At 53.9% G+C, this 27,626-nt stretch overlaps 1 protein-coding gene across 16 annotated transcripts in view; it reads left to right on the top strand.

Moving 5' to 3' along the window:
* PTK2 (protein tyrosine kinase 2) overlaps positions 1 to 27,626 on the top strand; it is a 257,568-nt gene that overhangs the window by 207,663 nt on the left and 22,279 nt on the right. For 15 of the 16 annotated variants that reach the window (XM_042973398.1, XM_042973394.1, XM_042973397.1 and 12 more), the window contains 4 exons: positions 11,676 to 11,787; positions 19,496 to 19,582; positions 23,005 to 23,142; positions 23,925 to 24,065. In XM_042973398.1, coding sequence (XP_042829332.1) covers positions 11,676 to 11,787; positions 19,496 to 19,582; positions 23,005 to 23,142; positions 23,925 to 24,065 — 478 coding nt within the window. Of the gene's footprint in view, positions 1 to 10,729; positions 10,986 to 11,675; positions 11,788 to 19,495; positions 19,583 to 23,004; positions 23,143 to 23,924; positions 24,066 to 27,626 lie in introns of those variants that run through there. The other variant, XM_042973405.1, reaches the window with a different exon arrangement.

The raw sequence follows: 27,626 nt of genomic DNA, 5'->3' as shown, positions 1-27,626 counted from the left end.
TCCCCCAGCTGCGCAGCTGGGGAGACTCGACACAGTGTCTTCAGACCCCTCCCCTCCCCCAGACCTGCCCTCCGTCTGTCCGGCAGAGCTCCTTAGCGGATCTTAGGAATCATCACTGCAGACAAGCAGCTCCCTCACTGGAACGGCCCTCAGTGGGTTTCTGTTACCCCCACCGCCCACCCCCCGTCCCATGTGAGGTGGAGGCTTCCAGAATAGACTGAGGATTCCTTCCATCCTGCCCCTTTCTCACACGGTGGCCTCACTAACCCCCTCGGCCTGGGATGCCCTCTTCTCCACCTGGTGGAATCCTGCCCATCTTTCTCGCCTTCTTTCGCACAGCGGCTCCACAGCTGACGAGCCTCCCCCGCGGAGTCTCCGGAGCACTCTGTTCTTGTCGTGCTCCCCCTGTGCTGCCACAGACGGCTGCGCCCGCGTTCAGCCCGTTCCACAAACACCGTGGGCGCCACGAGGGCTGAGCCTGGGGCCCGGTCTCTGGGGCAGGAGGACTACACCTTTCCTGCCCTCGAGGAGCTCACAGTCTAGTATGTCCCAGCCCTACTAGACTGAGGCTCCTTGAGGGCAGGGATCGTCATACTCGCCTCGGTGCTGCCCGCACCCGCAGGCCAGGGGCCTGCGCACAGTAGGGCCCACACAACGCTCCAATCATGGCCTTGCGCATGAAAGCTCACATCAGCGTTCACTGAAGGACTGCTGCATTAGGAAAAGTAGTTCCCCAAACTCTGCAAGGTGAATTTGTAGAACTAAATATAATGATTTCCTACACACACACACAAAATACATACTGTGCCTGGACTATGACTTCTGGCTCTCTTGCGCCCAGTTAACACGGGTTGTTGAGCGTTAATTCTGTTTGTTTCTGTTTAGTCAGAAGTGGAGTTTAACTTTGCATCTTGAACGTGTGTAATATGGCTCCCAAAGAGGCCAAAAAACGTAAACTTTATAATAGCTCTTGGACACTTACAGGTCACAGTACGTCACAATGATTAAATAGATTCTTTTATCGAGTTTTACGCAGTTTTTATCGTATCAAAGATTTTGACGAAGTAGTAAATCTCGGGAGTCTTTACTCCAGGTCAGTTAAAAGTGTTTCCCGAATCCCATTCTCCGTGACCTTAAAAGAAAAGACCTCGAATGAACTCCAATTACCGTGGACTGCATGCATTTTGGGGCCATGTGTTTGTTGTTCACTGTGTGTTGAGAAAAGGCTCTCCGGGATGAGCCTCGCCCCGCCGAGTCAGACAGTCCCGGGCCACACTTCCACGGGTGGATCCCCAGGACTCCCACGTCTGTCCTCCGTACATCCTGCGTTCTTGTTCACGGATGTGAACCCCCAGAGAAGCACAGGGACGGGAACCTGCGGGTGGCCTGTCAACGAGTGGGAGCACTCCCGGGGACCTGCAGTGAACGTGACCCCAGTGTGCACCGAGCCACGCATGTCCTGACTGACAGGCTGTAAGGGTGCACGGAGCAGTTTTTGAATGAAAGCACCACTTAATCCCTGGGTAGCTCAGTTAGTTCTTCAGTAGCCCACATGCCGAGGAAACTGCAGTCCCAGCCTCAGTATCTGCCCTCCCGGAGCTCACGCTTCCCCCGGCACCCGGCCTGGCCCAGGGCTTTGTGCCGCCACACAGCAAGGTCGCCTGTTGGCAGCTGAGTCTGGGGAGGCATGTGAGGTTCATGTGGACTTTCTTAAGTCCTTTCTTGGCAAATGAGGGCAATACACCAATAAAATTCCAGTGTAAACTTCCACACCGTGATTTTTGTATCTTTTAAACTTTTTATTGCCATGCAAAGATGTGAACGTATAAACATGCCAGGAAGTAAACAGCTCTTTGGTTTGTCACAAGTCAGGCACACCCACGCAGCCAACATGCAGAATAAGAAAACAGCCCTTTCCGACGACAGTTCACCCTCCGAGGGTGACCGCTAACCGTGGATTGGCTCTGCCTGCCTTTGAGCTTTATGTCAGTGGTATCACTCAGTGTGTGCTTTTTTGTTCGTTGCTTATTTCGTTCAGCAGTTAGTTGGAGACCATCCCCGTTATTCAGGCAGTTGCCCCTCTTTCTCCTCGCTCTGTGGTGTTCCGGTTTATCCCTCCTCCTGTTGGGAATGTACATGCTTTCCAGCCGGGCTGCCCAGAGCACTCTTGTGTCTTTTTGGTGAGCGTAGGGACAGGAATGCCAGCTGGGCGTGTCTCTGAATGTCAGCGGGCGTGCACAGGTGTAGGGTCAGTAGGTCCTGCTGGTTTTCCGGAGCCGATACAACGTGCTGCCCCCAGCGGTGAACGAGCACTCCAGTCGCCCCAGACATAATGGTTTTTTAAACCTTTGGAAACGACTCCATGTTTCTATGCTCACTGTTTTCACATATGAAGTTTAGGCAAAAGAATATAAGTGGGAGGGGCGGCTGGGTGGCTCAGTCAGTCGAGCCTCTGACTTCGCCTCAGGTCGTGACCTCACCATTTGTGAGTTGGAGCCCCACGTCGGACTCTGTGCTGGCATCTCGGAGCTCGGAGCCTGCTTCAGATTCTGTCTCCCTCTCTCTCTCTGCCCCTGTCCTGCTTGCACTCTGTCTCTCTCTCAAAAATAAATAAACGTTAAAAAAAAAAAAAAAGAATATAAGTGGTAAAAGAACATAACCATTTCCCTGAAAGAACGCTGACCCAATACGTATCACTGGGGAAGGCGCTCCGTGCTTTGAGTTGGTCTCCATCGCTGTGGTCTTCAGGAAGACCTCTTAAAGCAAACCATGTTCCTTGATGGCCGGTCTCTGCCCTCTACAGTCAGCTTCCATAGTGGTGCCATCGGGAACCAGCAGCTACTAAGTGCTTTCCGTTGCCAGGTCTTGTGCCCTGAACTCTCACACGTTAGGTCATCTTAGTCCTCACGGTCCTTGGAGACGTAGGTGACGTCACCACCGCCCGTTCACAAATAAGGAGGCTGGAGGGCCGAGCTTGGGCAGTGAGCCCGCTGAGTCCCGGGCGCGCCAGGCCTTGACCCGAGACGCGGCTAGATATCCGTATGTGCACTGTCGCGCTCTGCCTTGGGACCGCGACTGTGGGCACGTGGTCAGTGCTTAGTTAAAAAGGGGAAAGAAGAAAAGAAAGAACCACAGTGTTCGAAGGAATCCTGCTCCTGTGATTCTCTTATTTGTTTTCAGTCGGAACCAGAGAAATTCCCCAGAGGGAGAGGCAGCACCTGGCGTGTGCGGGCCCACCACCCGCACGGCCGCCGGGCGCTGGCATCGAATCTTTGTCCCGTCACCTCCCGAGTGTGCGGCACGTGCCGCGTGGGCCTCTGGGGCCCCAGATACGGCGCGGAGCGGCGGTGGAAGTCGCACACGAGGCCCCGCAGGGGTGACTGGAGGCCGTCTGCAGCGCGGGCCTTGGGGGCAGGGGAGGGCGGGCTGTCAGGTTGAGAATGTGGTCGTGTTTGCTTTTGAACTTTGTCAAGCAAAGCTGGCCTGTGAGAGATGTGTCCGGTTAGGAAGTAACAGCTTGGAGCGGCTGCGGCCGCGGATTTATTACATGTTTTTCGGACCACGTCTGACCATCGACTCCAGTGAAGTTGCAGGCTGCCCCCTCCCCCACCCCAACCCGGACACGAACCGTGCGTCCGGTGCTCGGGGAGGTAGAACCTGCACGGGTGCGGGCACAGACGGGAGCTCACCCTGCTGTTCAGAGTGGTGAGTGTTGTGTTAGGAAGGTCAGAGCCGAAGAAGGGATTTGAGAAGGCTGCGTGATCTTGGGCAAGTGACCCTGCCTCCCTGGAGGAGCAGGGTCCCACGTCCCACCCAGCTTGGTTTTCAGGGTCACGAGAAACTGTCTGAAATGCTTCGGGCTGTGTGAGGCTCGGGGTGGGCGCACGCCCTGTCACCGCTGCTCTGGTCACACCAGAGCGGCTCCCGAAGATCTGGAAGGGACCTGGGCATCTCAGCGCACAGAGGAGCGACCAGGTACTTCAGAGAGAAGTCTGGTCACCTGGATTTAAGAGCGTTAGCTGTCGTGATCCACATACCGAATATGACGACATTTCACAGATGTGTCATAGAGATGTGGACCTTCCACCTTTAACCCGTGAACGGTGTCTTATACAAGCCTTTTTAATCCTTTTTTAAACTCTAAATTAAGAGCTCTGGGTCTGATTGATGATTCAAGGTATTTGTGCCACTTCTCTGTGTATTTTCTTAAGTGGTTTTGTATTTGCTTCCAAAATTCCTTTCAAAGGTGGTGTCTGAATCTCTCCTTAGTCATCATATCTGTATCCTTCCCTCGCCAGCCTGTTGGGTCTAGATATTATCTAGAAGAGTAATCAGTTTCTCAGGTCGTCCTACACACATCTTCAAATGTTCACGGCATCTGAACTTCAGGGGTTTTTTTGTTTGTTGGGTTTTCTTTTTTTCATCCTTAGGCTTACCAGTAATTTAAAAAGTCAAGAGTAAATTGCAATTTAGTAGGAATTGATACGACATTGACCTTTTTTGCGCTAAGTGTGTCTTAACTGCTTCCGTGAGGCTCCTCGTGACCCGTCCTTGGCTCCTGCCCACACGAGGGTGTATCGTTACACCTCCGCAGCTTGGTTTTGTGTGAGCAGATTTCCAGTGAGGTGTAAATGTGCATTTCATAAAAATTAGTCTTTTGTACTTACACGGCTGCAGAGGTCGTTTTCATGCCTATTTCCTTCTTTGACTTCAGAGCAGTTCTTTTTACTTTCATTTTTGATTTTAGAGAGCGAATGAGCACGAGTGAGAAAGAGAATCTTAAGCAGGCTCCACGCGCAGCATGGAACCTGACGCGGGGCTCGATCCCACGACCTTGGGATCGTGACCTGAGCCGAAGTCAAGAGTCAGACGCTCATCTGACTGAGCCATCCAGGCGCCCCTGACTTCACAGCGGTTCTTAAGAACGAGTAGCGATTTCCCTTTTCGCTTAGGAGCCCGAGGCTCAGGAAGTCCTGTGACTTGCCCTGGATTGTGCGACTCACGAGGGGCAGACCTCAGACTGGGCCCCTTTGTCCTGCCTCCAAGACCAGGGCTCTTTCTTGCCCATCGGCCACAGTGTGCCCTCCTGCCTGACCGGGTCGCTGACTGCTCCCAGCCTCCTGGATTTCCCCACGCGCTGTGGTCTTCCCTCACCTGTGTGACCTGTAAGGAGAGGCCTCCGACCAGATGAGGCGTTATGTGTCAGTCCTGCACACAGTGACTCCGTCCGGTCGGAGTGCTGCCCTCCCAGCCCACATGGAAACCCTTGCCCTCAGTCCTGTTTCTGTTGCCAGTTTTGCCTCCTCTGCAGCCGTTTTTCATTCTTCTTCACTGAATTTTGTCTCCGGGGTCATTATCCCTAAGAACGTGAGGGGACAGCAGAGCGGCCACGAAGGTCTCCCTTTCTGTCTAGGTGGCGGACGGAGGAGTGCAGGAAGCAGATGGAGAAACCCTGGCTTTGTGCCGGGTACAGATTGACACGCGGCTAAAGCCCAGCCCGGAGGGAAGCAAAAGTGCCCTGTGCTCGGTCCATTTGTCCTTGGCTGAGGGTTCGGCACCTGGAGGACAACGGCCTCTCTCCCACATCTCTCTCTCTAAGCCCCACACCTGCATTTCAGCAGTACCTTCCGCGCTTAATTGTAGTGATCGCTCCGGAGATGGCAACATGCACGTTTCACTTTCCCCACCTCCTTCGAGTTGACTCAGCAACTGGACTGTGCTTACTGGGGTCGAGTCCTGGCAGCCGAGAAGACCCGTTTGCCACCACCTCGCTCCTTCGTGCTCTAGATGCCATAGGTTTCATGTGTGAATGTTAGTGACCTCAGAATGAGATTGTGTGTATATGTGTGTGTGTGTGTGTGTTAGCTAGTATTTTAAGCAAAGAAACAGCCTTTCATACCTAACTCTGCACAGTGCACTTCATTCTTTCCCAGCAAGGCGTCTTCCGTTCAGTTTCCCACTCACCCGAAGAACTTGAGCGTTTCCCGTGTACGTCTGTTGGTGGTGAATTCCGTTAGTTTTGGGGTTCTTAGCTGAAAACGAATTGAACTTCATCTCACTGGAATGGAGCTCCGACTTGACAGCGCGTTACAGCTGTTCTTGCGCTGCCTCCTGACGTCTGTTCTTTCTAGTAAGAAGTCAGGGGACTTCCTTGGGAAAGAAACCATCCCTCTGTCCGTGCTCTGTCGTTCTGTACTGGCCGCTTCCACGCTTCTGCAGTTTAACGAGGATGCACCGGGTGTGGTTTTCTCTGTGTGGATCATACGTTGGCTTCCCTGACACTCCTGAATCTGTAAGTGTATGACTTTCACAACTACTCGTGCGGGTATTTTCTGCTTCAGTTTCTTCTAAAATTCCCATTGCGTGTTTGTTACTCCTCGTGATAGCATCCTTCACGTCCCAGGGTGTTGTTTTTCTCCCCCACCCCCGCCCCCACCAACCCCGGTCTTTTTTCTCCAAGTCCTTCAGATTGGATCGTTTGAATTGATTTATCTTCAGGCCGCCTAACTGTTCTGTCATCTCCACCCTACCAGTCATTCGATCCTGCAGCGATCTCGTTCCAGATACTGTGTTTTTCATTGTAGAGTTTTCATTTGGCTCTTTCTTACAGTTTCTATTTCCTTGCTGACATTTCTGATCTTTGCATTAATTACGAACAGATTTTCCTTTATATCCTTGAATGCAGTAGCTCTTCAAAGTCCCTGCCTGCTAATTCCAACCTTGAGTTGTCTTTGGAGTTGCGTCTTTTACACTGTTTTTTCCTCATGAGAATGGATCACACTTTCATGTTTATTTGTATGTTGAGTATTTTTGAGTTTATTTGTATATAGAGATTGTGCACCGGACATTGTGAGTGATAGATTGCAGAAACTCTGGAATCAGTTATATTCCTCTGGAGAATGGTTTGTGTGTTTTAGCAGGCAATTAGCTAGGCTGGTCTCGGATCGCAGATTCTCTCCCCATGCTGTGGGCAGTAGCCTATGTCTCAGTTCAGTTCTCTTAGCCTTAGCGGGGCTGCTCAGAGCCTGTCCTGTGTGCGTGGTTCCAGGTTCAGCTAGAGATTTGGGCAGAATCTATAAGACTAGGGCCTGCTTTCTGGCGAATGGCCCCCATGGTGCCAGCCCCCTCAGAGTCTGGCTGCTGTGGGCTGCTCTCCTGTGCTGTCCTAGGTCCATAGCCCATAGTCACTGTCCGCATGAGTGTTGGTCCAATAGGAGCTGGGCAGACTTGCCAGAAACAGAAAGAGGTCACGATTTTTAAAGAAAGACTTTTTTTTTAATGTTTGTTTATCTGAGAGAGAGAGAGCATGAACAGGGGAGGGGACAGAGAGAGAGGGAGACACAGAATCCAAAGCAGGCTTCAGGCTCTGAGCCGTCAGCACAGAGCCCGACGAGGGACTCGAACCCACAAACCATGAGATCATGACCCGAGCCGAAGTCGGAGGCTTAACTGACTGAGCCACCCAGGTGCCCCAAGAAAGATTTCAGTAGAAATCCCTTCTATGAAAAGCATTTTGAGATGAGCAGTGCCACAAGCAAACAAAAGTGCGCTATTTCCTGCAGTTTGGGAAACACGAAGAGAAACGCAGTCTTGGTGCCTTCGTGAAACCAGACGTCCAGGCTCCTCTGCCGTTTGTAAGAGACGAAGAGCCCAGGCAGGCGCTGTACCACTGCAGGTTTTGCATTTAGCTCCCCAGTCAGCCACTTACAGATACACAATTCAGTTTCATCTAAAGTCTCCAGACTTGTTTTCTGCAAAGATATCAGCCGGGTTTTTGTTGTTGTTGTTAAAAGGTCAATTCCATTCCTTTGTGGTGAGGCAGTGTTGGGTAATTAAAGGAGATCATGTTTCAAAACTGGTATTCCTGAGAACTTGCCAGAACGAGCTCTTTCCCTCTTGGCTTTTTTTCCTTTCAGTCTGGATGTTTTCCAGATTCGCCTAAGTAGCCTATAAACCCAGACTGATTTTGTGTTTAGGTGATCAAAGCCCAATCTTGAAAATAACGTTATTCAAGCAAAGGGTATTTCCTATACTTAAAAGAAGAAATGTTGTGTAGCTTCAGAGGAGAGAACGGTAGTGCCTCCACTCACACGAGAAACGCCGCAGAAACGAAACAGAAAATCTCCTTTCTTTCCTAGTAGCAGAAGGTCAGGTGAAAAAGTGCGGAGCTGACTGACATCTACTTAAAAGTTTTACTGATTTCCCCCCGCATGCTTTGTTTCCCCACCCTAACGATGGGTGGGACAGACACTACTAGTCTCATTTAGGAATAAGCAGACACGCTGAAAAAGACGAGGCCACCTGCAGCCACACGGGCCAGCAGAGGCGCAGCCCACAGCTTGTGGCCCTCGCTCTCTGCTTGGACAGCCTGGACGGCTCGGCCATCAGCTGTGCAGGACCGATGGCCCTTCTCCACTCCGAACCCAGTCTGGGTTGAAGATTTGTTTCTGTGTCTTAGCTCAGTCCTGGAAGGAGAGGAACCCATTGGACCACTCCTTTCCTCTCCATGAAAATGCCTCAGAAGTGAAATCACATTGTGTTGCTCCAGAATGGAAATGTAATCAGACCTCGCCGTACTTGCTCACGGAGGGCGCAAGACCACGAGAGCACAGTCGGCAGCCCCCCCACGCTCTCTGTCCTCGGAATCGGACTCGATTCCTTTGAGGACCATTTCTGTTGTTGGGAGGGAAGTGGAAAAATAAAAGAAACATCACATACAGCACTTCCTTCTCCTTTCACACCTGTCTCACGAAGCGGGGCTGGTCGATGGGCACGCGTTCAGATGTCTGTAAAGGAAGAGCCCAAGCCCTCACTCGTTCATCCGCTTGCAAGTTTGAGACCTAGAGACTGGCGTCCCAGGGGAGACCGTGGGGCTCCCTGCCAGCTCACAGCAGGCGGCCCGACTCTTTCACATGGAATGTATTGCTACTAAAGATATTTGCAGTTTGGGAAAATATGTTTAAATTTGACCTCCTTGACCCTCTGCGCTTTCTAGCCTGTTGCTCGGGCTTGTGCCGCAGCTTTGGAGAGAACGGCCCAGAAATGTCTCCGTGTGCACGCCTACTCCGTCTATGGACTAGCCTTCCCACTGTAAAAACAGATCTTTTATGAGTTATTTATACTCTTGACTACTCTGAGCAACAAGTGACGGTTTCTCAGAAGCATCTGACATGTGATTTTCGGGATGAGAACCAAATACCGGGATCCAAGGACTCTTCCCCGTTACCGCTGCCCTACAAGGGACGTGACTAGCGGGTTCGGTTAAAGAGATACCGCACTGCCTGCCATGTGCACCTGCTGTAAATGGACAGGACAGCGGTGGGACACACACAGTCCAGATCCCACGGAGCAGTGAAATCGCATACGTGGTTATGTGGTCAAAGGGCTACGGTGAAGGATTCGGAGAGAGTGGGGGAGAGCGGATGTGGATGGAAGAACCAGGGTGGACGGAGCCTGAGAGGGTCTCCCATGGCAAGGGACCTCACGTGACCTTCTGGAAGTTTTTGTGGGGGAACGGTGACCTTAAGATCAGGGTGGCCCATATCACAAAACAAGCCTTATGAAATAAACTGCCTCAGCGGGGCCTACTTAAAATGCAGTTCCCGTGGCATTAAAGAACATGTCCTGCTTGGCCACCTCAGAGCTTGCCCGTATTTTAATTATTTGAAGAAGTTGGGGAAAAAAAAAAAAAGATGATTTTTCCTTGACTTTTATGGGTTTTTCAGTCGTTAAAAACTGTGAAATGTTTGGAAATTCTGATTCGGGGTCTGTTACTTATTTTGAGGGCCCTGGATGAGAGCAGGGTGCAAACTAACCCGGGGGAGCTCCTCTCTCGGGCCACTGGCCCCAGGCTGGACTCTGGTTCCCAGTGGCCATCTGAAAGAAGGTGGCCTGCACTCCTTCCCTGTGGACAGTACGGGGCTGGAAACTTGTTGACCGCTCAGCAAGTTGACTCTACTGGTTGTGGCTTCACTCACCCACTCACCTCTCATTGTTTTCAGTATTTTGAGAGAGAGGTAAAGAGACAGAGTACAAATGAGGGAGGAGCGGAGAGGGAGAGAGAAGGGGAGGGGAGGGGTAGAGAGAGGGAGAGAGAATCCCAAGCAGGCTCTGCGCTGGGGCTTGAACCCACGAACTGTGAGATCGTGACCTCACCCTCCAGACCGGCAAGGGGTGTGCCGAGCCAGCACTGCTAGGAATCCGGCCGGACATCGAGAGTCGGACGCTTAACGGACTGACTCCCCCGGGCGCCCTGTGCCTCGTCGTCGTTCGTGCGCACAGCGATGCTCCACGTCTACGCTGATTCTGGACGCAAGACAATGGGCTGTCAGGTCGCAGCTCTCAGCCCAGTGGGAGCAGGAGGCGAGCGGACGCATGCTGGCGGTGCATCGTGACCAGGGTTCTGGCCTCCTTCAGCCCCAGGGCCGGCCTCCTGGCAGTGCCGGCTCGGCACGCCCCTTGCCAGCCTGGAGGGTGACGCTAACTCTTAAGTGCTCTTCGGGTTCCGTGCTCCTCTCTAAGCCGTGATCGTCTGGCTGGAGCACGAAGGAAACCACACTCATGTTTTCAAGAGGGAGTGGAATCTTGGGACCGAAAGCTTTTACTCTAACGCACTAATGTCATCAGTGAGGAAAACATTCCCATGCCTTTAAAAGAAAAAAAAAAAGCCCTCACGTCTGTAGTAATGGTTTGCTGACTCAGAGCAATTATGAAATGAATTTCTGTGCTTTCCTGACTTTAAGGTGATCGCATGAGTTAGCTTGTGTGAGAAACAGCCCGCTCCAGCCTCCCATCAGGCAGGAATGTCTTTTTGAAACAGTTGAGCAGATTCCCAGATTGGAAAGGGTCTGTGCAGCTGACCTCACTCTTTCATGAGTAATTCTGGGTGGTTATTGACTGCGCTCTGCCAGAAGGCTCGAAACCGTGAATGAGCGTCATTCTTAGCAGCCGGGGGCCGCAGGCGTGCGTGAGGGAGCCGCAGCCCGGTGAGGACCGAGGGTTCGGGGACCTGCTGCCCACCGAGCCCCGGGGGCGGGGGGGGGAGGGGGCGGGCGCTGCGGACCGGGGAGCTGGTGAGGCTCGCGGCGGCTGCTCCGGGCGGCGTGCGGGCTGGCGGCCACGGCTCAGGAGCCGCGGCGGCCCGTGGGGATGGGGGCCGGGGCCAGGCGGGGCGGCAGGTGGCCTCGGCGTGGCAGGCGGCGGCACCGGCGGCCCGTGGCCTCGTTTTCCCGACGAGATAAAGCTGAGAGTTGGGGAGGTTACTGGCCGGATTGTGGATTGTCCCCCGGCGCGCTGGGGTGGGGGCCTGTGTGCGTGTGAGGAGCCCGTCCCGAGGCGTGGCCGTGCCCGAGCAAGTGCTGCTCGGGGTGTCTCGGGGCCGTGCCGTTCTGCTCACAGACCTCCCCTCCTGGCGCTCCTCTGGGTTTCCACGAGCTCTCCGGTCTCTCCGGTCTCACCCGCTGCCCTTCTCTCCCCTGCGGCTGTGCTGAAAGCGGGCTCGCCGTCGGGACCGGGGCTCCTCTAGCCTTAGAGACCGGATCGGCTCTCCCTTTCGTCCTCGTTGCCCTCTCGTCGGCCGGCCGGCGCCCCTTACATCAGCCCGGGGGTGGGGGGCCTGGTGTGTGCCCGCTCGCTCCGGCTGTCAGCTCCCCTTGAACCGTGTGTTGTCTCTCTAGCACCATCCTGGAGGAGGAGAAGGTTCAGCAAGAAGAACGAATGAGGATGGAATCCCGAAGACAGGTCACAGTGTCCTGGGACTCCGGAGGGTCCGACGAAGCGCCACCCAAGGTAGCAGGGGCCCCTCCCCCAACTCTGGCATCGCTCCCGCTAACTCTCGAGGCTGCCGGTGCAGGCAGCTGCTGTCTGTGGGAGGCACCCGGGCGTCAGGGTGTCCCAGGAGCCGCCAGTGTCACGCCTCTCCCCTCGCCTGCCTCCCTGCTCCCTGCGTGTTACCCTCACCGCACTCGTTCCCTGGTTTGCATTTCGGCTGGAGGCCCTGTGTGAGGTTAGACGCGGTCTTCAGAGGCTCCTCCTCGGCTCGCCCCACCCCCACCCCCACCCCCACCCCCAGACTGCAGTGAGCACGCCAGGCGTGGAGGAGGGCTTCCCCTGGTCAGGGAGCATGCGAAGGATGGAGCCGGGATGCAGACCTCAGATGGACCGAAGCCAGGCCCCTGAACGCTCCACGCTTCGCCCTGCCGTAAACTGAGTCCCGTGGTCCCTAATTCCCTTCCTCTGGGGCTGGGTTTGGTTGCGAGCCTTGTGCACACGCGCCGCCTACCTGCCCTCTGCGGCCGCCTTCCTGGCCGGGAGCCGGAGGCGTCGCATTTGCAGGTCAGGATCTGCTGGCTGCACCCCCGGGCCTCGCCTGTCCCCCTCCCCCAAGCCCTGCGGCCCTGCGAGGTCACCGAGGCACCCCCACCCCCCACCCCCGTGCTCAGCCAAACGGTGGTGGCCAGGCTCTGCTCATAGTTGGCCGTTAAAGCCTCTCACGCGGTTGAGAATTCTTCAGATACCTTTTGCTTTTGAAAGAAAGGTATTTTCGCACAGTGGCTTACTTGCCATGAATAATCCAGTTCAGAACGTCTTCTGGAATTTAAATAGATGGTAGGCTTTACCTTCTGTTCGATGAGCTAAAAGCATACGCAGATACTGGCAATTATTTCATTTTCTTTTTGAAAAACGTTCAGAAATCTGATAGCGCAAAGTACTATTTAAATATTCTACCAACTTTTAACGATGCCTGAAAGCTTCTGTTTTCTTGGTCAGTATTTTCAACTGTGTAATAGTAAACATCACACATTTAAGGGGACTATGGGTATTGACACAGTTCTTCAGAAGTTTTGAGGTGGAGGGTTCCCTGGTCCAGCCTCCTGAACAAGTAGAAAAACCGAGGCCCAGAGGAGGAGGGCCAACGCCACCTTCGACTGGTGTTCCTTTGAGTGAGAGCGAAACCAGTGCACCTCCGTGTCTCCTGATTTAACGATAGATCTGCTGTCACCCACAGAAGAACTGAGAGCCCCTCATCCCAGCATGTAAGGCCCTCCCGCTTTGCATATACACTGAGCCACAGCACAGTGGTCCGGGCCTGGGAGGCACGAGAGTCTGGAAGCTAGTTCCTCAGGCCGAAGGGCCAAGTGGATCTCTTCACATGGGGCTCTGATGACTGGGCATTCCGCCTCCCCGTTCCCAGCCTCACCATCCTCTCTGTGAAGCGAGGGTCTTAGCATCCCTCGCCCTCAGGGATGCGGTGAAGGCTGCCCGAGGTCCCGCCTCCGCGGCCCTGATGGAGTCACGGAGGCGTCAGGTGCTGTGCGAACCTGGCGGTGAGCCCCAGATCTCGTAGCGCTCCCCCAAAACTCCACAGAATGAAGAAACTTTGTCCGTCTCAACGTTTTCCTGTAGCTCAGTCTGTAGAATGTTGGTTTAATAATGCTCGTGTGGCTGAATTTTGGAAGGTGTAGTCTGAGGTTAGGCTTTTTCTGTTTTAGAGTACAAAGGCCTTTCTTTCTGGTTTCGAGACATTTTCAGAGTGCCTATTTTGAGGCTCTTCTCTCTGATCGGAGATCGGGTCAGCACCTCGTAACCCACTGCCTGTTGTTGTCGCTGGAGTTTGACTGGAATGAGCTGCATGCTTCACTGGTGTGCTGTCCCTGGCTGGTTTCAGCCTGCAGCCCCATCACTGTGGCTGCACAGGTTGATACATTCGCTCTTTGACACTTTGAGGAAAAGGTTGGCAAGCCCTGGATTAAACGTTTTCATGGCTAGAAACTCGCCAACGCTAGTATAAACCTACAGACGCTCAATGAACATGAACAGACACACTCATTACCCGGCTCCCTTGCCAGCCAGAATCAGGTCTGGGCACAGTTTTCCCTTCTCCACAGTGATCCGTGGAATCGAACTCTGCTTTATGGCCCCTGCATTTGACAGGCGTGCAGCTGAGTCCCTTGTCTCCGAGAGGCCAGCCCGCTAGCCCAGCGTCACCTCCTGTCCCTCCACCCGGTTTAGCGGGAAGTCTGGAGCCTCATCAGTTGTTATAGTTCTGCCTGTGCTGTTTTCGGACAATAAATTCCACTTAAACCTCTTCAGTTCATGTAGGATCTCGGGCTTTTGTAGATGAACATTGTGTACTAATAACATTTGTCACGTAGCCTAATTAGTTTTTTAAAGGGAAACATTTTTCTCTCCCACGTTCCAGATTCAAAATCGAAAGCTTAATTGTACTTAATGGCAAAGGCACCGTAACCACAAAGCTGATTATCAAAAATTGTTATCAGTTTCTTCATCAATATTTAATACCAATGTTTGGACACAAAATAATCTTCAGAGAAGTTTGCCCGTGAGGAATGCAGCCCGGGGAGCCCCGCTCCGGGTTCATTTCATTTCGGTGATTTGTCCTGCACATCCCCGTCAGTTCATGGGAAAGCCTCCGGCTAAAAATATCTTTCTCTGCGGTTTTAAAAATGTATTTCTTGGATCTGCGGGTCCAAGACTGTTTCAGAGGGCCGTGGGAGCAACACCCATTTCGTAGTAATGCTCACGTGTCCCTGGCCTCGTCCACTCCGCCGGCATTGGCAGTCCTGCTGCAGACGTAACTGCGGACCAAGCGGCCGTCCCCGCGACGCACGCCAGGGCGGCAGTGCCAGACCGAGCTGGTCATCACCGGTTCTTCGCCACCTGTGCCAGAGCGACGCCGGGGTGCCGCGGAACGACCCCGGCGAAGCGGTCACGCGTCCTCCGAGGGAGGAAACGGAAAGTACCGGAAGACTCTTGCTGTGCGGCTGGCCTGCGGAACTGACCGCTTTCCCCGTGGAAGACCAGTGTTTCTTGAAAAAGGAGTGGGCAGACGCTGTGGTTGGTCAGAGTCATGCATTCGGTAGGTGCTTTCTCAAGGAGCGAAGCAAGACTGTGTCATCAAGAACAAATGATAGTGTTGAGTCTTCGAGCAAAAATTAGAATTTTGAGAAACTTACCCCCATCACCGTGACCTGAGAGCGTCGGAATTCTGAGGCTTTTGGGATGAGCTCAGAGCGGTATGAACAAACACGACTTTCTCCGTACGTATGCTGAAGTGGGTCGGCACCGCACAGGTCCGCGGGACTCGGGGCCTCCCGGCTTCCAGGTGACCGCTGCAGGGTATCACAGGATCACACGTGGGCAGGCGGACGATGCGTTCGCAGTACAGGACGGAGCGATGGATTCCAACAGACGATACGTTTCAGAGTCCACGTCGCAAAAGTCACTCTTAAGAAACTGCCGCTTGTTGTTTGGGGGCAACACCGACAAACAGTACCCACAGCTGTGCTAAGAAACTGTTAGCACACTTGTCTCCTCTCCAGCTCTACTGCTGCGTGAGGCTGGGCGTTCCCTGTGTGCTATGGTCAGCGAAACAGCACAGCACACAGAGCAGAGACGCTTCCTTCTGTGAAGCCGAACGTTGAAGGAATTTGTCTACATACGTGTAACAGGTGCCCCTCTGCTCCCTGATTTTTTTTTTTAGTTTTGAAAAAATAGATACTTTTTTAACATGTAATTAGTTTGTTGTTGTCGTTTCTTGAGAGAGAGAGAGAGAGAATGAGGGAGAGAGCAAGCAGGGCAGCGGCAAAGAGGGGGAGACAGATGATCCGAAGCAGGTTTCGTGCTATCAGCACAGAGCCTGACTCGGTGCTCACGAACCATGAGATCATGACCCGACCCGAAGTCGGACGTTTACCTGACTGAGCCACCCAGGTGCCCCGGTTTGTTGTTATTTTTAAGTGTGTGTTTTCATCTCTCCTGGTGTAAATATTAGTAGATACATTCCAGATGAAGAAGAGCTCTTGGAGTCCTTGGTAATCTTTGAAAATATAAAGGGGTCCTGAAGAGAGTGTTTGAGAGTGGCTGTCTCAGCAGCGTTTCTCAGCCCGAACAGGACGCAGCAAGCACTCCGCTTACATAAGAAGCATTTTGGGATGCCCTACTGCTAACCCTGAGGTGGGATACGTGGGTAATAAAACGCCTTCCTAATTGCAACACGCCGGTTCTTCCGGGAGACTGCTAACTATAGAAGGAAACTACAACGTCATGCACACGCCTGTAGGAGACACTCAGGAGCGGTGAGACGGTCAAGCGCTTGCCTGTGTGGGCACACCACGGGTACAGACAGCCGCTAGGCCTGCAGAGCCCACGGCCCCAACCACGCGTGAACGCGCTGGTCGTGGCGATGCGATTTTCTGAAGGGCGAAAAATCCTGGTACTAGTTCAACCAAAACAAAATGGCGCGTCAGCGTGCACAGTAGCCGCTGTTCCAGTAGGTTCAGTGTGTGGGAAGCTGTGCCCCGTGTTGTTTGGGTTCAGATAGCAGGACCGTTGCTGTTGACCTATGTAAGGCCGAGCGAGGTGCCTGAAAGGAGAGCGGGTCCTGTCGTTCTGACCCCCGGTGCCGTCGGGCTCAGCCCGGCGCCCTCGCGGGTGCCCTGGACGCCTGCAGGAACACTGCCACCCGACTGAGAACCGCCGGTTTAGGGTGTGTTGGCTTTTCCTCTTCCGCCTCACGTGGCCAGACTTGAGCAGCATCTCCTTCAGCTCCACGGTTTGCTTTTCTAAAAACCTTAAAATCCGAGTGTGTGTCTTAGAGAAGGAGACAGAGTAACCTGCCGAATCGTAGTTCCCAGGCGCTCGCGCGGAAGCCGTCCTCCAAGAACTGGACGTCAGTCCCCACGACGGCCCCGCCCCCGTGACCCCGTCGGGAACGTGGCGGCGCAGAGGTGAACGGCCCTGACCACAGCCCGCACCCCCGCCCCCCGCCATGCTGGCGTCCTGCTCATAGGGAACACGAACAGCAGTCTGACGGGACACGCGCTCTCCATGTCGCGGGTTCGCGGAATTCGGTTTCACGATCGTCTTGTCTTCCATAAAGCCCGTTTTCATCCTTTTCCCTGTTGTTTTATTTTGAAATGGAACCTTGCAAGTGCTCTCTTTTGTTACCCACTCAGGTATTTGAGTCCCTGTGGGACGTTGTGTGGTGACTTTGCCGGCCCCTCATCAGTTCCTTCTGTATTTTCCGTTTTATTTGTCGAGCCCAAGCACACTTGCCACAGGGCGGCGTCACCGCACAGCGGATTTGGGGGTCGAGCAGGTCTGCCCACGTGGACGGTGCAGCCTCTTCACGTTGACGGAGTTGTCTGAGCCGCGGCTTTATCCTCTGAAAAAGGGTGAAAATACCGCCGGTGACATTGCCCCTCCAACTGTCAACTCGTATGGAAAGCACGTCAGCTCGGTGCACACGGCCACACTGAGGAAAAGTTGTTATTTTTGCCTGTTACTTACATGCGACCTCCAGGACTCAAGCCACGGGACACAACTGTACGACCATCAGAGAGCCGCTTACTGTCCTGATTCTGCCTCCTCCCGCGCTTGGACTCCAGGAGTCCACACCGCCATGGCGGTGCATACATGTTAACACATACCTTTGAAATGAGTGTTGCGGGCGCCTGCGTGGCTCAGTCGGTGAAGCCATGGCTCGGGTCGTGGTCTCGTGGTTCGTGGGTTCGAGCCCCACACCAGGCTCCGCACGGACAGTACAGATCCTGCTTGGGAATCTCTCCCCCCCCCCCCCCCTCTCTGCCCCTCTCCACTTGTGCTTTCTCTCTCTCAAAAATAAACTTAAAAAAAAAAAAATGAGTGTTGCCGGTCCAATGTTCTAGAACAGAGATAATGGAACTGTTTTCTTTTTACCTCTCCTTCACTACTTGTTCAAATGAAATCTTTAAAAATATAAATCTGAAGAGTAGTCCCTCAGGCGTCATGGAACACAGAAAATGCCACTGTAGAACACAGAGTAAAGCCTGTGACACCCCCTTGATGTCCCTTGCCTGCTTCCGGGGATCTCAGGGATCCATCCTCCTATTCGGTTAAGTTTGGGGTAAACTGCATCTGGGCCACTGAAATGCAGGCTCATGGGCTAAGGGAGCATTTCCACCCGCAGAGATTTTTTTTTTTTTTAATCTTTATTTTTGAGAGAGAGACAGAGACAGAGCGTGAGTGGGGGAGGGGCGAAGAGAGAGGGACACACAGAATCCGAAGCAGGCTCCAGGCTCCGAGCTGTCAGCACAGAGCCCCACGCGGGGCTTGAACTCACAAGCTACAAGATTGTGACCTGAGCCGAAGTCGGACTCTTAACCGACTGAGCCACCCAGGCACCCCCACCCGCAGAGGTTTCACAGCCCCACAGTAGCAGGGCTTGGGCAGGTACAGAGGTAGCCGCAATCCCAGTCAGGATTTGAATCGCGTGACGGAGGAGAGCCGAGGACTGAGATGTCACGTCTGTGGGAGAAATCAGGAGGTTGCACGGAATCACCGTGGAAGACTCAAGTTGGGGTGGAGCTTCCCAGGCTGAGGCAGCAGGCATCCGGGCAGTGGGCCGTGTGAGCAGAGCTGTGGGGTGATGAGAGGGTCCTAGACACCCAGAAGCCAAGCAAAGCGTGTGCTCCTGCAGGAGCACGTGCGTCCTCGGGAGGAGACGCAGACTCCGAGGCGTTTCTTTCCTCCCCTGGGCTTTGCTGGTACCTGAGTCCACCTGCTTTTATTCTGGTCTTCATTTGGCTGGAGAGCAGCGGGTTTGTCCTCCGTTCAGTCCCTCAGGGTTGGAAGATTTCATGGGCTTATCTTCTATTTCAGGCTAAACCACTTTTGCTATGAACTTTGAATTCATGTATGCCACAGACAGACTGAGAATTCTAGAGCTGGGAGTGACTTCACCGTCCCTCTAGCTGGATTCCTGTTCGATAGATGCAGAAGCCAGTGGGCTCCCTCACCCGCCCACAGTCACGCAGCCGGGAAGCAGCAGCGCGGAAGGAGCACGGGCTCGGCTCCTGCTCGGAGAGCCTCCTGACGTGCGTCTCCTGGGTGCCGGGTCTTCCTGGCCACCGGTGGATCTCCCTGGGGCCTCTCGCCCTTTGCCCATGTTCAGCCAGATAGTCGTTTCATCGTTGAGTTACAAGCGTTCTTTGTGTTTGCTGGGTCTGTCTCCTAAGTGATCAGCCAGTATTTTCTTAGACTCCGTGGGCTCTCTTTCTCTATCTCGACGGGCTCACTTGCAACACGAGAGCTTTTAATTCTGGCGAAGCGCGGGTTATCTTTCTTCACTCTCGATTGAGCTTCTGGTGTCGTATCGAGGGAACGGTTGCCTCCCCCAGGTCACAGAGATGCCTGTTCTCCCCTGAGTGTTGCAGTTTTGCCGCTTCCGTGTAGATCCACGATCGGTTTTGAGCTCATCTTTGTGTGTGTCGTGAGGAAGGGGTGCGGCTTTGTTGTGTCACGTGGCGGTATCCTGTGCCCCAGACGTCGCTGGGACAGGCTGCTTCCCCCGCGGAAGTGCCTTGACACCCTTGATCATTCTTTCCAATGGAAGCGTTTTGGAGAAACACCTTTTTCTGTTCTTTTCAGTGAAACATAGACATAACAGAATTATCAAAACACTCATTCATACGACACTCTCTTGATTTGTTCACAGCCCAGCAGACCTGGTTACCCCAGTCCGCGGTCCAGCGAAGGATTTTATCCCAGTCCCCAGCACATGGTACAGACCAATCATTACCAGGTATGATTTGCCAGTCGTGACAGATGTGAGATGCATTCTTCTTCACGTTTGGGGTGGGGAGGTGCGTCACACGTATTCATTTTTTCATTTCTGTACTTACGAGTGATTTGGCACGCAGAGAACTGAGAAAGTACTCTGACTAGTAGCTGTAAGTGGATGGCGTGTTGACGCCCAGAGGGTGGCCTTCACACAGCTGGGCGGCTGTCCCGTGCCACGTCCTCAGCCCCATCGCCTTCCTCTGTTCGGGGAGGCGCAGGCGAACCCAGCGGCTCCTACTGCGCAGAGGTAGTGATGACCTGGGCGGTTTTTCTGGAAGGCAAAAACAACATTCGATTGTACCTTGCGAACTGGACAGATGCCATATGGACAGGTGTGGAAAGCTTGTCAGACTTCCAGGCTAATAAGTAGCTTACGCAAATTGGGAAAGAGTGTCCTCGAAAGGAAAGGACCAGAAGCAAAGTCAGTAATGTTTCTGTTTCTGAGGGAAGGGTATTTGCCCTGTGGAGGTATACTCGACCCAGTTCTGACCGAAGTGGACACCGTGCTCCCCGCGCCACACCGGCTGGAGAAAGCTTCTGTAAGCCTGGAGGGTCCCCTCCCCTTCCCCGTGTCGCCCGCTGCCCGGTGCAGCCACCCTCTGACTGTGAGGAGAGGTTGGCGTGGCGTGTCCTTGGCTTTCAGATAAACGATCAGACAGGGTGTGCTCGTCCCCCGTGCTCAGCTGCTCTGACTGGGTGTGATGTCTGTGCGTTGACGTCCTGCTGAGGGTGTCGCTAATTCACTCCTTTGTAGTGCTGGGGACTATTCCACAGATTGTTTACCCGTAGTGATGTTATTTGGGTAGCGGGCCAAATCGCTTCTGGGAAATAAAACCCCCTCTTATAATTGGTATCAGCTATGGCTTTGCCGTTGCCGCGCCTCTGAGGCGACTGCATAGCTGGGTGGCTGGGTGAGCCGTGACACCCGGCCTCTAACAGAAAGTGCTTGACCGGAGAAGGACTCAGACGCTAAACAAACAGCGGGTGGTCCTCGAGTGTCTGTCTGGGGAGGGAGAACTTCCCTTAACTGCCGTCTCCCCTGAGTTACCCGTGTGTCAGGGAGCAAACAGAAGCCCGCTTACTGTGCCTCCTTCACTCAGATGAAAGCACTTTTATTCCTTTACGTGCCTCTCAACTCTATTTAAAGCCAGGCCTCTTGGGTCAGTATGGACAACACAACACTCTTCCCTGTGCGGTGCTGGGCTGCCGGGTGAGTGCAGGCCATTCTGAGCTAGAAGGATGTTGCTAGACAGAACGCGAAAAGTGGACACGCGGCGGCCCTTTGCCTGGCTGACTGCCTCCGGACCCCCGCATACTAATTCTGAAGGGGGCCCGGCAGTATTCCATCATGACCAGGCACCCCCAGGAGCTCTGGTACAGGACTGGCAGCCCTGTTTTGGGAGACCCTGTCCTGAGACCCCCACTTGCCAGGGGAGGGTGAACCATCGGGTCCTCCGGGGCAGCTCCTCATTCCGCAGGCTGGCGGTGACTGACTGTCCCCGTGCCCTACGCCCTCGAGGGAGGCGCTCCTGGGCCCCTCGGTCGCCGGAAGCGTGGGTTACAGCTTGCCTGGCCGTGACTCGTCACGGCTGAAGAGCCGGAGCCCGGACCTAGGGCAGTGCTCAGAGCAGCCGGAGGGGTGTGGGTGGCCCAAGGAGGGAAGCCGGGCCCCGGGCAGGCACCGGACCCCAGGCTTCTTGAGAGAAAACGCGGCCACATCCGCTGACGAGACCGAGAGAGCGTGCGGTCAGGGCACCGGTCTGTGCAGCTTTCACGACCTGGGGCTCTGGTGCCCGTTGGTCAGTGGCTGCCGCCCCGTGGAGTGGAAGCCCGTGAGGACGGAGACTTGCCTCCACTTGAAGTGCCTACAGGCGTGTATAGAACACAGGAAGGATTCGGCAGAGAAATTAAAATACTCCTATTTCACTGAAGAAATGAACGATTCACCTCCCCCAGGCGCCAGGTTTCTTTATCCTGCAAATGGGAACAGCAGCAGGCCATTGCCTGCCGCTGTCTCACGTTCCTTCTTGGCCTAAAATGTTCACTGGATCCTGTCACTCCGCTGTGTGGCTGCCACAGAACACTTGAAATCTGTGCAAATTCCTGAAAGTTCTCTGTCAGTAGTATGTCCCTTCTGACCAAAAATAGCGATAGGACACTTTATTTTAGTGGAATTTTTTTGTTAAAATATTTTCATTCAAGGGGGAGCCCGGGGTGGGGGGCTCAGTCGGTTGAGTGTCCAACTTTGGCTCAGGTCATGATCTCGCAGTTCATGAGTTCAGGCCCCGCGTTGGGCTCCATGCTGTCGGGCAGATCTTCTGTCCCCCCTCGCTCTGCCCCTCTCCTGCTCACTCTCTCTCTCTCTTAAAAAACAAATGTGTAAAAAAATATTTTCCTTTAAGTAAACTATGAGAACTATCCATACACCTTATTTGAAAGTTTATTGTCAGTATGCAATTTGGGGATAAATCCATGCCTGGAGACCTAACCGATGCACGAAATCTTTGTTCAAGAACGTGTTGATGTTTGGAAATACGGGTTTGGCTGTGCTTTATCTCATTGAAGAATTAACTGACGACTCTGGCCACACAGTACTCGCCTAGTGAGTTATGGAAACAAATGCTGCTTCCGTCCCCTCTTTTTCTCGTGACTGAGGGAGGGAACCACATAAACAACCCTCTCGTTTTCCTTCTGCCCTGAACTCTTTCTGCACATGCACCTGAGTGCCTTGTCTCTACCATGGCCACCGCTGCGGGGACACGGGGCCGGGCTTAGCTCACCGCCAGCTCTAGCTCATTAGAGAAGAGCGTTCGGGAGCAGTGCCACAGAGCCGTGACCGTGGTCCCTGTTACTTTGGCATCGAGGCTGCAGAATGGCATGGGAAATAATTTCCGACTTGCTGGTGTGTTCGCTTTAGCTCTTGATGCGGCCTTCGTGGATTGCCTTTTTGGGGCTTTAGTTGAGATTCCATTGCCTTGCCTTGACCAGCTTCCGGAGGTCCCCTGCTTCACTTGGCCAGTGAGCCCTTCCCCAGCCTTCAGAACCGGCCCTGCCGTACCTCTCTGAGCACGTTTCAGTAGCCACATCTCCCCTTCTCTCTCCTTCGGCCCCCCTTGGCCCTTGTCAGGAACCTGCTTCTCCCGTTAGGTCCGCTCGGATAATCCAGGGTGACCGCCGCGTCTCAAGTCTCCTCATTTACAATCCCGTGTGTGAAGTCCCTTTGCCACGTGAGGGGGCACAGCCCCATGTTCCGGGGATCCGGACGTGGATGTCTCGGGCACCACTGTTGGGTTTCCATGGTGTTCTTTGTCATCTTAGCCGCTGGCCTGCGTGTGGAGGGCACAGCTGTGCAGGAGTGTGACCCCCGCTGCTTCCCATTTGCAGGTGTCTGGCTATCCTGGTTCACATGGGGTCACAGCCACGGCTGGCAGCATCTACCCGGGTCAGGCATCTCTTTTGGACCAGACAGACTCATGGAATCACAGACCACAGGAGATATCGATGTGGCAGCCCAACGTGGAGGTAAGCTGGATGTTCGTGTGTTAGCATGAAGCTTTGCCCAAAGTACCTTCTATTTCTGAATCCTGAGAGTTGTTGATTTCGGTGACCTCATTCGAACACCAAGGTGCTCCATGTGCCCCAGTGCTTCCTAGCTCTGTGAGTCCTTTTCACTGAAACCAAGAGACGCCGCCACCATCAGCCCGCCCGTCTGAAAGGCGGCGCGCCAGCCTGAGCGTAATGAGCGTGTGCGGGAGGCATGTCCCCGGAAGGAGCAGGGCAGGGCGACAGAGCCTGCCGCTCTGTGGGCCATGGTAACTTTCACCAGATTTGCCTGGTAAACCGAGAACCGCTCCTGTGATAGTAAATGTTGTTTCTTGGACTCCCAGAACGCCTGTGGTCACTGCCCGTGCCCTCGTCCTTGGAGTGAGCGTGTTTAACAATTGCTCGGTTCGCCGCAGCGTGTGCACGGAGTTTAACCCTCCTTCTGGTCCACCTCCAGACTGTTTTCACTCCTTCACCGTAACCAGTGATGTATTCTCTGTACGTTCCTTGGATTGTTTCTCTAGAATAAATCCCTGCAGGTGGAGCTGTGGGCTGAACGACCTTGTACTTGGCAAAGATGCTCGGTAGGAGGTGACGAGCCGCCTCTGGGAAAGTCGCTCCCGTGAGCGGAGTGTGAGAGGCCCTCTTTCCACCGCCCTTGCCGTTCTGCTTCATTTCCTTTGGAAAGACACAGAAAACAGCAAAACTATCCTCAGTAGGCCCCTGAGAGTGGATGCGCTGTTGTATTTCCCTCCCGCCAGGACTCTGCGGCCCTGGACCTGCGCGGGATCGGGCAGGTGCTGCCCACCCAGCTGGTGGAAGAGCGGCTGATCCGGCAGCAGCAGGAAATGGAGGAGGACCAGCGCTGGCTCGAGAAAGAGGAGAGATTCCTGGTCATCCTGGTAATTGGAACCCCCTCCGCTTGTGACGCGCTGGCACGGCCTGCTGTGCTGCAGACGATCGGAAAGGTTCATCCTTTTCAAAACCAGAGAGTTTGTCTCACATCTGGCCCCTAACACCAGCAACAGTGGGTCATTTCCTCTTCTTGGATTCCCTTTTCCACCAGGTTTCTGAGATGTTGCCGGTGGCATTGTGGGCTCGGAGGTGTTAGCATCCCTGTGGTTTTCGCAGAAGCAGCTCCCCCTTAAGTGTCAGCTCGCACGTAAGAGCCTGCATTTTGCTGCTGCAGGACGTGTGACCGGACAGCCGAGGACCCGGGCCTTGCCTGCCCCGTTCCTCTCCTCTCGTGCTCCGACACATACCGACCGCCCCCCCCCCCCCATGTGTCTGGACAGCCCGAGTGACAGCCACCTCAGATTCTCCTGGGGCAGAGAGGAAGTGGAAAGGCAGAGCGGTGTCTGTGTGTCCCTTGACACAAGGGCCCTTCGGACTCGGGGCCCCATGCCACGCACTCCTGTGCCCTCAGCCTCAGAGCCCACTCCCCCGTCCCCTGCACGGCTGGTTCCGTCTTCCTGGAGTGGCCTGAAAAGGATGGCTGAGCAGAGCCAGGACTGCGGGCACAGATTCTCGACTCCGTACGTCTCCTGGGCAGGGCACAGCCGGTCCCTCGTGCTTTGATCAAGTAAACGCTCCCTGAAGCCAAGACGCTGTTCGACTGTAGGCCGAGAGACCAGACACCAACAAGGGGCGGGGTGGTGGGAGGTGCGGTTCTCACATCACTTCCTGTCTTCCAGGCACTGACGCTTTTAATCGCCGAGTAACGGTGTCATGAGACAGTGACCTTAGTCTGTGTTGCGCAGCGTTCATCGACATCGTTTCTACGTGGCTTTCGTTTCTTTGAACCCGTAGTTCACAGTTAGAGCAGCCCGCACACTCAGGTTCAGGGAAGCCCGTTTTCACTGCCGGAGCGGCCAGTGCCCTGAGCACAGGACGTACTGGGGCTGCCCTCAGCACGCCTGCCGCCTCGGAGAGCCCGGGGGGCCTGGAGACGTCACGCGCGCTCCACGCTCCGCCGCTGCCGGTCGGGACGAAGGCGGTGTCCCTCAGCACGCACCGTTGGCACAGTCGGGCCCCTCAGGTTGTACGCGACGTCTCCCACGTGCTGCCGCCACCCGACGCATTTCTCGTGTGGGGAGTCCAGTCTGGCCAGCCCCCCCCCCCCCCCCCCCCCCCCCCCCCCGCCCCGAGGAGGAGAGGGGTCCGGAATCCTTTAATCGAAATTCTGGAAGGTTTTGTGTTTTTCAGAATCCAGTATTGTTGCACCAGAGAAAGCTAATGTGGTGTGGTGCACGTGCCGTGGGTTTATGTAGTGTTCCAGGAGCATCCCAGGGGTGAACAGCAAAACACGGATGTTCATGTTAACAGCAATAGGTACAGAGTTCACGTCCATTCAGGTCACGTTGTGCCATGAAATTCGCTTGCTTCAAATGCAAAAGAAAAAAAAATTACCAGTTTTCAGTGCTTGTTAGATTTTGGAACCGAGGATAAAGGAAGTGAACCCTCCCTGTGACACCCCCGTTTTACGGGATTTCCCGAGGTCACCCAGCTAACGTGTGGCTGAGCCTGGATTCAGTCCAGAACCCTGCTGCAGGGTCGGTCCAGCTGCTTTGTCGTGTGGCCTCAGCGCATGCGAGGGCGCGTCGTGCTGGGGGGAGTTTTAACACTACACTTGCCGGGCGCTCTTCTGTACGTACATTTACAGCGAGCTATAGGAAACATGGATAGGTAAGGTGACGCGTTTACTTTTGAACAGAAGTTTCGTGCTGTCAAAAATCTAAATTATTTAAGTTCAAGCATATCTTGATAAGAGGCAAGCTGTAGACAGTGGAGATTGTTTAGTGCGGAAATCTGGATATGGAGTGGGCTCCAAGAACGGCCGTTCCCTAGCCCATCTTATACTTTTGCCCAGACAGAATATTTTCTTGCATTGATTTGTATTTTAAAAAGTCACCGTTGGGGCTCCTGGGTGGCTCGGTGGGTTGAGCGTCCGACTTCAGCTCAGGTCATGATCTCACATTCCGTGAATTCGAGCCCCACGTCAGGCTCTCTGTGCTGACAGCTCGGAGCCTGGAGCCTGTTTCCGATTCTGTGTCTCCCTTTCTCTCTGCCCCTCCTCTGCTCATGCTCTGTCTCTGTCTGTCTCAAAAATAAATAAAAATAAATATAAATAAATAAATAAAAAGTCACTATTACAGATTCTCCGAACTAGAGCTGCTGAATGTAAATACCACCGGCTCATGCACGACTGACCGCAAGTGAGCAAAGGTTTGCTCAGGGTTGCAGAGTGCCGGCCCGTGCTGCTCTGCTGGGGTGCGGCGGGGGAGCACCAGGAGCCCATGGGTGCTTGGAGGGGTCAGGAAAAGTGCCAGAGCCCGGATGTGTTGAGCCAAGGTGAAAGATCCGTTGGAATTTGCAAGGCAGACAAGCTCAGGAAATCCCTTCCAGGCAGAGGGAAGGAGCATGAGTGTAACAACACCAGTCAGGAGACTGTTCTCAGAAGCCCCCCACCCACGCTGGATGTGACCAAAGCTCAGGGAGTGGGAAGCAGCTAACGGGTTCACCACTCAGTCTTCTGAGCGGTTTCACGTGTTTATATACGAGGCTCAGGACCCGGCTGGTGAGTTGTGGGCTTTTTCTCGGCATTGAGACCATGCACGTACAATGAGCAGACCTCGAGCGTGCAGCCGGCCGAGCTCTGTTAAGTGTGTGAGTCCGTGTAACCCACACCCACGCGTCGGACATCTCAGACCCCACATGGCTCCCAGATTCCGTTCAGAGCCCATCTCTGAGGCTGTACGAGATGCCCCCCGGGGTCCTGGTCCGCACTGCGCCTCGCCTGCCCAACGGCCTGGGTTCTAGGACGTCTCTGCTCAGTTGGGGCCTCCCTGCCACCTGTTCCCCCTGCCCTTTATTTCTCCCGTGCCGCTTTGATGACTTAATTTTGTGTCTCGCGTCCCTTACTGACTTACTGCCCATCCACTCAGAGCCCCTGCCACTGCTCTAATGGTGTTTCATTTTCCCCGAATTTGTTGGGTCTGTATTTTCTGTGTGCATATGCAGTTCATTTTTAGATACTTACCTTGTGTTTTCCAGTATTGATCACATGAACTCTGATTTCCTTGGGTTTTCTGCATGCACAGCTGTCTCTTTTTCCCCCATTTTTTGAGGCATAATTGACACACGTCACTTGTTGAAAGCATCTTCTTTCTCCATTTTCAGTGTTTGTTACATACGTCAATTTCTTTTGAAGCATCCCTTGCCAATTTTTATATTAACTAGGTCCCTGCCTGTTTTTATTCTTAAAGATGTTGTCTATAATAGTTTTTCTATTAAGTATACTGTTGGCTCTGTATTTTAAATACATTATTTTTCTAAAAACTTGTAAGGAGTGTAACGTGATGCACAATGTGGGACATTTTGCTTGGGTTTGAGCTAGCCCTGTATTCCAGAGTTAAATCCCTACTTAAGGCATAACTGATCATTCTTCTTTTCTATTTATTTAT

The sequence above is a fragment of the Panthera tigris genome, chromosome F2 (genome assembly GCF_018350195.1).
Source record: "Panthera tigris isolate Pti1 chromosome F2, P.tigris_Pti1_mat1.1, whole genome shotgun sequence".
NCBI classification, from domain to species: Eukaryota; Metazoa; Chordata; class Mammalia; order Carnivora; family Felidae; genus Panthera; species Panthera tigris.
The sequence above is the reverse complement of the archived record's forward strand: the minus strand, read 5'-3'. Positions and strand labels throughout refer to the sequence as shown.